The sequence below is a fragment of the Lepidochelys kempii genome, chromosome 3 (genome assembly GCF_965140265.1).
Source record: "Lepidochelys kempii isolate rLepKem1 chromosome 3, rLepKem1.hap2, whole genome shotgun sequence".
NCBI classification, from domain to species: domain Eukaryota; kingdom Metazoa; phylum Chordata; order Testudines; family Cheloniidae; genus Lepidochelys; species Lepidochelys kempii.
The window spans coordinates 96,295,311-96,306,244 of NC_133258.1; the positions used below are offsets into that span (position 1 = coordinate 96,295,311).

Consider the following 10,934-nt stretch of genomic DNA (forward strand, 5'->3'; position numbering starts at 1 on the left):
GTCATTTCTTTTTACAGTGTCACACTGGTGTTCTAGGCAAAAATTAAATAGACAACCTAAATGCACTGACCTGCCTATTGAGTGTCTTAATAAAACAAAAGAAATGTTAAAATAGGTTTTAAATATTAGTATCTGAATCTGAAATCAGGAATGAATTTGATTTTGATCATTCCAATTCTAGTTCTTCCCTACAGAATTATGTCCATTTTGATTGGTAAATTATTGGATTCAGAATAGTTCAATGTTTGACTTTTTCCTTTAAGAAGAGAGCAAACCATAATTAAAATGTATGGTCAATGGGTTGACTACTTCCTTTAATCTCTTATGGATTTACCCATGTCATCTTCCTCCTTCTCTCTCTTCTCTGTATTTAAATAGACTTGTTAGCACCTGGAGTTTAATGCTGCTCTATTTGTGTGTTTTCACATTACATTTCCTTAGATACCTTTTGGTTTTGGTAGCCTGAGCTAATGGAATTTACTGGTAGAGACAAACTATAGGCACGTATACAGGAATATATTTAACTGTGTCTAGTAGACTAGGGTAGTTGTACCCGTACACACAAACTAGTATTACAGATCTTAGTTTGTCTTTTAAAATATGCATTGTAGTTTTTCTAAGTGTCATGCACTCTGAAGCCAATGGGATTTCTTGCAGTCACAAAGTTCCAATTGTGTAGATTGCTTTATAGGCTTAGAACCTAAAAGATTTGCATAATGGGGGAAGCTTCTTTGAATTTGACTATTTTAACCTTCTTACAATCTGGTGTTGAAAAATGTTCCACATTACTATCAAGGTATTTAATATTAATAAAAACAAATGTCCACTACATCATGGTCTCCACATGGTATTGACTAAGGATTGGAGACTTTATTGTGTTGAGTGTAAATGTTGCCTTAAATTATTTTCATCTTACTGTTTGCATTTATGTGACAAAATCATCTTGAGAAACCCTAATTTCAAAGCAGTGGGGGATAAACCTCTACTGAAAATTATAAACTGAATAACTTGCTGCTTTGCTTTAAAGTAAAGTACAATAGCAAACCTCATATGTATATACAGAAGAAACACTTTCCTGGACTATTTTCTTGTTTTATTGAGGTTTCTTTGACTAATTCAAGCCTTGCTGCAAGCATGATCAATTTAATGGCAGTCTAACATTTATAGTTAGTGTAAAGTAGCCAGCAAGTTTATTCCCAAGCAAAGTTGATGTGTTTTAATGTATAATATAGATTTGACAGGCATTTTGAAACTTAATTATGTGCCTTTTGAACAAAATCTCTTGGCCTTAAAAGCCAGTAAATGGCTAAAATGACATTTCTTTTAATTTGTGTGTGCGCGCACATTAAATTAAATGTCATTTTAGCCATTTACTGGCTTTTAAGGCCAAGAGATTTTGTATATATGTATGTGTATGTATATGCCAACTTAAGAAACTATATTCTTGGCTAACATAACATAAGATGTATATAATTTTTAAGGATATCAGTCAAAATGTTAACATTATAGTTGAGTGAACACTGCAGAAAACAAAACAAAAAGCCCAACCACCCTTCCACCAATACCTGTAATTTTTCTATGAATTCACTCTGGCCGTTCTTGTGCCTCTTCTGTGTTTGCTTTCACAAATATTTGTGTGGTTAAGTGTTACTGGTAGCAACATTTCCAGAAACCAAACTTTAAATTGCTGTCTGAGTAATCATCATGGTGAAAGTGCCTGCCAACGTCTCCAGTCAGGAGACAGCTGCGTGCTGCTGTTTCGATCTGAGAAATTGCAATCAAACATCATGGCTCACTTTTCAAATATCGGGTATCAAATACTCACAGCAAACTGTTCAAGATTGATGCACAGAATGGAAAAGGGCAAGAAGATTTGAATAATGAATACACTTGAAATGATCTATTAGCTTTTCTGTTCAAAGAATATCTGCAAACTCACATCAATTATTCATTGCAAATTATTTCTCAATTCTATTTAATATTGAAATTCGGAGAAGACTATCAACGTTCCTGTAAATTCTGATTGAAACTTGAGTTATCTTTGGACTATTTTTAAAAAAAACAAAAAACTCAGAATGACTTTTTGTTGACTATATTTACCTTCATTTGCCATTTTTTGAATGAGCTTTTGGGACTAACCTCTGTACTTTTAATGCTATACAGGACAAAGACCAGTATTCTCACTTGTTGGATTATCAGTCTTTGCTATACAAGGGTCACAATTCCTTCCGTGAGAAGTATTTCAGTGGTGTGACAAAGAGGATTGCCAAGGAAGAAAAAGACAACCAGAAGTAAAGAAAAAATAAAATGAACAGATTAAAAATGAGGAAAGTATGAAGATTGTATTTCTTTGTAAAGACATCTGGATGCTTCAGAAAGCAAATACTGTTTTTAATTTTAAAAAAGTCACAATGAAAACCACAACATAGGTTAAGAACAGTTCTTTTTAATTAGCTTTGTTTATAGCAGATTTATTGTACAAGTTTTTTGAGCCTTATTTAATTTATATTAGTACTTTCAAGTACTAATGATGATTGACTAAAACCATTATTATTATTCTTTTACCACTAACTTTTACAGAAAATAGTAGTATTGTTTGGCTTCTTAAACTGTGAACATCTGGATGCTTTAGAAACACGTACTAGAGATCAAGGTTTGCTCATTAGGAATATTGCTTTCATTTGTTTTGTTTTTTTGTAACTGATACACAATAAAAACCAACAGAGCTTGTTGTGACTTTTTAAAATTGTGTTGCATGCAACAGATTCTCATGTGAATTCTTACTGCCATGTACTAGGCCAGCTATGTTTAAAAAACAAAACAAAAAAACAGCCTCTAGGAACTGAGGACTTGACAAGGCTTGGAGAGGCTATTAAACCCCATAAAGCCTGTCCACATCCGAAGTTCATCTGTACCTTGGATTTGCTGTTGCATTCCTAAACTTTGACTGCTGGTCAAGCCAACTGTCTGCAATTTTTGATTCAGAAACTGATAGTTAAAGCAGTAAGAACAACAAAAGATTTGGTAATGGTTTCTTAATGGTATTAAGTCTGATCAGCTCTTTGAAACCAAAGTTGTATTTCTTAATGGGAAAACTTTGCTGGACCTGCATTGTATCCATCGTGAAAATATCTTGCTTGAAAACTACTAGACACATTAATGGAGGATATTAATGGCTTTACTTGCTTTTGGTGGTCAAATATACCTCAGCAGGGCATTGGTATCTATGTATAGAATGTATCTATTTGTTCCAGGTAGATAGAGCCCCATTTCTTAATTTACTGCAAGCTGTTGTGGTCATAGAATAGTCTGCATATAGTGGTGACCTCCAAAAAGCCAGTGATACTTAGGCAGGCAAGAGTCTGCATCTCTTTGGTTCATTGACTTATTTCACCTTCCCTTATGTTTGATTCTGAGGGCACGGCTACACTGGAGAGTTTACATCAGCGCAGCTGTGACAGTGTAGCTACATGGCTGTGAGCTTTCTAATGTAGCTCCAACAGAGCGCTCCTGTCAGCTTAACTACTCCAGCCCTGCGCTCCATGAGCAGCGGTAGCTATGTTGGCAGGAGAAGCTCTCCCACCGACATAGTGCTGTCCATGCCGGCACTTTAATTGGTGTAACTTGTGTTGTACAGGGGGTGATTTATTCACCAGCAATGCCCCCCCCCACCCCCCCACCCCGCCCGGAACAACATAGTTTATACTGACATAAATTGTAGTATAACATAGCCTAAGTTCCAGCAGGGAGAGGTCACGTTTTCAATGACAATTTTGTCTAATCTTCTACATATAATTTTTGGTGTTTGGGTAATTTCTAAAGTAGTGATTTATTTTCAGTGTTTCCATTATAAACTACTGTGTTTTAAAGTCTCAAAGTGTGCCATAACAGCTGAACTAGTAGTAAAAAAAACAAACAAAAAAAAAACTTGTCTAGAAGTTTTTTTTTAAACAAAATTTGAATTGGCCATTTTAAAGTATTGCACCAAAAATTTACTGCTTTGAAAAGTTGTCTTTAAGTAACTAAAATGGCTTTAATTTTAGCAACAACATTTGGTATTTAGTCTTTATTTTAAAATTTAAATAACTTAGTGTTTCCTCTTCATAGGTAGATACTGTGATGTATTTGCTGGTCTAAATGATCTGATACATTTAGAACTTACTGGTATCTTCATGATGAAAGTTACACTGGGAAGACATGATAAATAGCTGTACAAGATATGAGGTCAGTGGAGAATCAGGCCCCATATATGCGAGAGAGCGCTTTTAGTGTCTCCTCCACTTGTCCCAAAAGAATGACCTGTAGCATCCATTTAGCGTGTGACAGACTGGTAATATCCTGAGGAAATTTTGTGGAATTAAGGTAACTCAATGAAGAGTTAAGTCAGACCTTATTGAATTAGGGTTAATACCTTTGGGGTACACTGTATTTAAAATGCAGTTGTTGTTGTTGCATAGTATGTGCCTTCTCTAGTGGAAAGAGGTACTTTCTCTATCAGCCCTTTAAAGCCATCTGCCTGGAGAGGTTTTCATATACTAATTCAAATTGAATTCTCCAGGGACTAACAGAAAAAGATGATTTTTGGATTAATAACCTGGTTTTAAGCTGGTTCCAGCACCTGTGTCACCATCTAAGATTGGGTGCCTGTTCTGAGCAGAAGCTATGATGAACTTGTTACCGCAAAGGAAACCCTGTGGGTGGGGTGTTGAAGGACTGCTTCTGCCAGAGAGCAGCCCCATGTTAGAGTTAGGATGGTGTCCGGTAAGTTTATGAGCATGTATGTAGGTTCTTCTGTTGGTTTTTAACATGGTTTTTCTCTGTAGTGCTTTTACCTTCAACATAAAGTCGGCTTGCAGAGAAAACTGTGTGGTAACTTATAACTGTAGCAATTACACCTTGGGCAGGCTGTCCTGCTGGGAATAACACAGTGAAGGGAACTGTGCAGCCTGGCAATACGCTGGGAGAAGGGTGAGATGGGGGCTCTACCCGAGAAAGGCAATGGCTGGAGGCCTGAGAGTGGGGGCCCTTGCTGGGCCACTGAGGGGAAGTACAGGTGCAGTTGCCCTGAAATGAGGCAAGCAGTTAACACATCACGTTAAGTAACTGAAGAGTACCACATTCCAACTGAAAGTACAAGTGGAATTTTGGCCCTGGTGTTACATCCACTGTTTCAGAATAGTACAAAATTTAAAAAGTCAGCTAAAGAAGCATCTCTGTACCAACTGTTGTCTCTTAGGAGCAGCCTCAATTGTCTAAGCTCTTTGGTCAATTTTTTTCCTTATCTGACATCCCTGTAGCAGACTCTCCAATTATGTACCCAATGTATGGATGCTGCTGTTTTGACGGAGTGAATGCTGTGATGCAGCTGCCATGCTTTCTGTAATGAAGGATCCTTTCAAGTTTGTGGACTGGGGTCTCCTCTCCATTATAGATGGATGGATTGTCCTTCCTTGGAGGAATCAGCCATTAATAGCAGAGGTTTTTGACATCCTCCACCCAAGCTGACTCTATCCCATCTCTCTTCCTCAGATTCCAGTTAGTTTCCTGCCTTATCATTGATGCACCTTTATTAGTCTCTTATAGTAAATGTAAGGGGATTGTGAAAACTTTTGTCTTTGAATAAGGGGTAACCAATCTGAATAAGTTGAGAAACATTGCTTTAAGAGAAGGGCCAACATCCTCACAGAATGGACCTGTACAGAGAACTAGTGAATGCTGGTGTGGAAGAAAACGAGTTCTCGCTCTGCGTTTGTTAGCAACAAGTCAGAGACCGTTTACTACGAGCAATTGAAAGGGAAGCTGCAGTTGGACAGGTGGTCCCCTGACCTTAGGCAGTTCCTCCCCCTACAAGCAGTGTAAGACAAATATTTATACTTTCCTGTTACATACATCAACGGCTAACAATTATTCTTTGTTTATGCAAATTCCCTCGAGACGCTACTTTATTTTAAGGCTTCTGCTTAAGTCAGCATTTTATCCTTATAAACTAAAAGCAAGGCGAAAACAGCATCTCTTACAACTCTCACATGATTAGGGTTACCTTTCACTCTATCCTTAAATTGATTAAGACATCTACCCCAGATCCTCCTTTTTCTGTTTTTCTGCTTCCACACTGGCTATTATGGAAAGAGATCTTACTGCTCTTAGTCTCTCTTCTCCCCCACCCCCTCACTAGTGGTTATTTTCTCTATGCCCAGGGCTTTTTCGTAACCTGTGGATTATGAGCTTGAGGTGTGTGTGTCACAGGTGAACATACTAAACCCTACATAATGCCCCCTCCCCACCACTTATCAGGAACAACACTGGTCCTGCCAGGGCAGTTGAGGGACAGGAGGGGGAAGTGTTCAGTCTGAGGCTATTGCTTTTATGCAGTAGTGCTCATCAAACTTTCCTCCCCCTGCCAGTAAGTGAGCAGCTGCTGCGCTCAGTCATCAGGAATCTGCAGCAATGTCCTTTCAGCAGGGCCACACTGCAGCTGGGTTAGTTCCCTTCACGGCTATGCTGTTGCCTCCTTTCTGAGAAGCTCAGAAGCTGGGGAGGAGTAAGAGTCTAGTCTAGCAGGAACGGAACTGACCTGCTGCCAAGGAACACCACCTGTAGCCGCTCTTCCTTTTCCTGCCACTGTCGTGCTGGAGATAAGTCCATGGGAGTTGGCTGGTTTGTAAAAGACGTAAGATGGGCACTTCAGGGAGAGGGACGTGAGTACTGGGGAGTTTAGGAAGGTGGAGACAGTAAACATGGGAGCAAATCTGAGAATGAGACTTGGGGCACTTGGAAGCCAAAAAGAAAAAAGGGTGAAAACATCCAAAACTGGCCCCAAATGAAATGAAACTGAAAAAAAAATTCCATTTTGGTTTGAAGCAAACAACTTTGGGGGTATTTTTTGTGGTTCTCAGCTCTAACTGTAACCAACCACAGCAGGGCTGAGCATTTCCCCTATATAGGGCATTTGTGGCCTGAGCTAACTTCAGCTTTGGGTATATGTGATGTGAGGACCACCTCTCTCCTCCTTCTCCTCCTCCATTGTAGGTGTTCGGCTCTGAGTTGCCCGTCTGCCATACTTCAGATGGATCTGGCTGTGATGCTGGCAGGCCAGGTGCCAGTTCTTGCCCAGGCTGCAGGCATTAACTAAGAACCGACAAATTTATAGCTGGAGACCAGACCAGTTCACCTGTATATTAGTTTTACTCAAAATAAGTATGAGTCTTCTAAGAATGGATTTAGTCTTTAGCCTCTGTGAAATGCCTGTAAATTGCTGCATGCATTATTCTCACTTGTAATGTCTGTATTCCCTGCTATAAGAAATAATGTATGTTTCTTGCTTTATAACTTTGAAACTGCTCTGAACTTGTGAACTGTGGCATGGAAATCGTCCCTCCTTCCCCCCATCTAGAAGGACTATCAAAATCAGATGAACCATCAAGGAACTTCACAAAACAAAGGATTGGTTAACGGCTCTATTGCACCTGGAAATGCTACATGCAGGGAAGCTCATCCTGTGGGCTTTGAAAATGAATGAAGCAAATGAAGCAAAGCAAAGCCACAAGAAATTTTTCCATTTTCTTGGCTGTTTGAACTTTGAAGGACCAGAGACGGTAAACTGAAGCCAGAGATCCTCAGAGGCTGCCTCCTAAATCCACCGTGAAAGACACTTTTTGAATTGACAGATCACTACAATTCTTTCGCTCTTAGGGTTTAGATGGTAACTCTGTGTGTGTGTGTGTGTGTGTGTGTATGTATGTTTGCTGGCTTTAATCTGTAAATAACTCTTATTCCTTTTTCCTTGTTAATAAACCTTTAGATAGTTTATTACAGTATTGGCTACAGGCATTGTCTTTGATGTAAGATCAAGGATACCAGTTGATTTGGGGTACATGTTTGGTCTCTTGGGACTGGAAGCAACCTGAATGTGGTATGATTTTTGGTGTACGTGACCATTTATCACTAAATCTAGTTTGGCTGGCAAGATAGATTGGAGAGTCTAAGGGGACTGTCTATGGCTTCCTAGTAAGACTCTCATAATGATCAAGGAGTTCACATTTGTTACTGGCTTGGTGAAATCTAATTAAAGAACACACCACCAGTTTGGGGTGTCTGCCCTGTTTTTGACAGTCTGCCCTGAAGTAGGCGCACTCATGGTCGTGAGCCACTCCTGACAGCGTGACACTGGTGGTTGTTCATGTATGTCCAAACCTTAGAGTTACTTAAACATATCTCTGGTTTTCATTAAGAAATATGTATTTTAGTGGGACTGATACATTCCCACAGAAGTGAGGTATCAGTCGCAATGCAAGCACACGTCCATTAATGCACAGTTGAGAGCAAATGAACAGGAATACCAATCATAATCTTCCCATCAGTGTAGTACTTCTGCCCCAGAATAGGTTTTTTTCTCTGAATAGAATAGGGCAGCTACCCAGTGCCAGGGTAACTGCTCTTAGCAAATTCCTCATCATTCTGTTTTGAGATTCACTCCAAACCTGGGGCCAGATGCCCCCACTGAAGAGAATGGAGTTTTTGCTATTGACTTCATTGGGAGCAGGATTAAGCCTATAAATATTAGTATCAAAAGGAACAAAAGGCATCTGCAATTCTTATTATCATCTACTGGATGGATTTGTGAAATAAATATGGTGGATAAATTCAGCATGGGAAGTATTCATTCAGCTTGAAAATACTTTGGTTAGTGGATTTGAGTTACTACAGATTCTTAGCAAAGGTCAAAATAACCTTTGCGTACATATAAAGAATTTTCCACTGAATGCATCCGATGAAGTGACCTGTAGCTCACGAAAGCTTATGCTCAGATAAATTTGTTAGACTCCTTCTTTTTGAGAATTACTTGGGTAATTCCAAGTAATTTGGAAGGGCATTTAGATGTCCATATTTATGCAGTCTCCTGTATTGAGTTCTGTTTCTATCTCTGACAGGAACTAGTGTGATCTCAAGCAAAGTCGCTTCTCTGGCCCCAGTTTACTCATATGTAATTTGGGTTTAGTGCCTACTTCATAGGGGTGTGTAAGGGCTTAATGTCTGTAAAGAAGCCTTGAGATCCTGAGGTGAGAGGTGCTAGGTAAGTACAATATGGTCTATATGGTAATAAGGCACAGACTGTGGATACACACAGTCAGAGCTAACATCATGATCTCTACCATGTAGGATACCCACTTCTATCCCTACTACAGCTGATAAAAATAAAAAGATTGCAGGATGTTTTTGAAAGTAGTGGCTGTTCAAAACTGGCAGTAATATTAGACAAGTTCTACAGCTGGTCAACCTCTCACCCTACCCCTACTGCCAGACTTAAAAACAAACAAACAAAAAAAGATGAAATTGGGGGGGGAAGGGGGATCAAATTAAAAAGAAATTCTGAAACTCAAAATTTGGAAAAACTTCAGCCTTCTCTAGTCCCTATTGCCATTGGAAGTAGCTATTGCATGTTTCGGAATAGAGGGTAGAAATCCTCCCCCCCCCCCCCCCCAAAAAAAAATAAACCAACACAAACCCTTCTCCTTGGGTCACTGGGTCTTGTTACATTTATTTCTTACTATGTTCACAGGCTTGGGGAGATACTTCCCTGAATTGGTTCCTGCTCTCTTGCTCTCCTAGTTTATTCTAGAATGTAGTTTGTAAAATGAAGGAATTTGTGCGTGTGTTTTTACAGAGGGAGAAGACATTTGTATTAAACAATCCCTGTCCCTAGGAGAAACTGAACCAGTAGCTCTGAAATTCAACACTGTAATTTCAAGAGCCTCGGAGCATTGTGTTACCTTTCAAATCTTTCCTCTTCACAGGTCTCAGAAGGACAGGTGTATGACTGGCCAATGAGGATGCAAGGTGACACATGTTAAGGAGAGCTGCTGGTGAAATTGATGGTGCATTAAAGTTACTTGCTATTAATTATTTGAAAGTAGATCATTTCTGTTTATTAACACAATGGATCTGGTCAGCCATGTCACTTAAAGCAGTTGATAATGACAATGGCTTGTAGATAGGCTTGGAAGGATTAGATTTTTTTTATCAATAAATGTTGATAAACATCAGCTTTTGCCATAGAGACACACACTGATGAAAAAGTATTTCCATTGATGCTAATTGAAATGTACAGATAGGTACAATAAGAAATATGCTGCTTGAAAACTGATTTAAGGCTATTTAGTTTGTATATTTTGACATGTAATGTTGACAATTTGTGTTGTAATGGCTATAAAGCTTTAATTTTTTGATCAATGTCTACTGTCATTAAATAATTGTCTAACCCCTCTCCCATTGTCCTACCTCCTCCCCACAATTTCCCATACCTGAAAATAGTATTAATCAGAAAAAAGCTTAAAACCCATAATTTTGTGCAACTGTCAACATTTCAATTAATAAATATAGAAAAATGCTTAACTGCTATGAGCTAGGATGGGCAGGGATGGCGTCCCTAGTTTCTGTTTGCCAGAAGCTGGGAATGGGTGACGAGGGATGGATCACTTGATGATTACCTGTTCTGTTCATTCCCTCTGGGGCACCTGGCATCGTCCAGTGATGGAAGACAGGATACTGGGCTAGATGGACCTTTGGTCTGACCCAGTATAGCCATTCTTATGGTCTTATGTTAAACATAGCTATTATCCATTGAAATTATTTAAAAAGTGGAAATTTGCCAAGCCTACTTGTAGGTCAGTTGAGTCTGCCTGAATGATAGCTCCACACAGAGTAGATTGGGTTTTTATCTACTCTACGAGTTCTATATGGTTGTTTTGTTTCCGAATAGTGGAGTTCTGTGAAGCAATCCTAACAAGCCACAGTTTGAACTTGATAAACTACTTCTGTTTGCTGCAGGAAATGACCTGCCAGAAATGACCCAGGCCTACATCACTGTTAAGGGAAGGGAACTGGGGGAAAAAAACTCAAACTATTTTTCCTCCTCTTTAAAATTTAGAAAATTT

The 10,934-nt window shown here is 39.0% G+C and overlaps 1 protein-coding gene across 8 annotated transcripts in view; it reads left to right on the plus strand.

Annotated features, from left to right (window-relative positions):
- Positions 1 to 10,226, plus strand: part of TRMT11 (tRNA methyltransferase 11 homolog) — a 63,767-nt gene extending 53,541 nt beyond the window's left edge. For 6 of the 8 annotated variants that reach the window (XM_073337235.1, XM_073337237.1, XM_073337239.1 and 3 more), the window contains one exon: positions 2,164 to 10,226. In XM_073337235.1, coding sequence (XP_073193336.1) covers positions 2,164 to 2,295 — 132 coding nt within the window. In that variant the 3' untranslated portion in view covers positions 2,296 to 10,226. The remainder of the gene's footprint in view (positions 1 to 2,163) is intronic. The other 2 variants (XR_012158046.1, XM_073337236.1) reach the window with 2 other exon arrangements.
- The last annotated feature ends 708 nt before the right edge of the window (positions 10,227 to 10,934 follow it).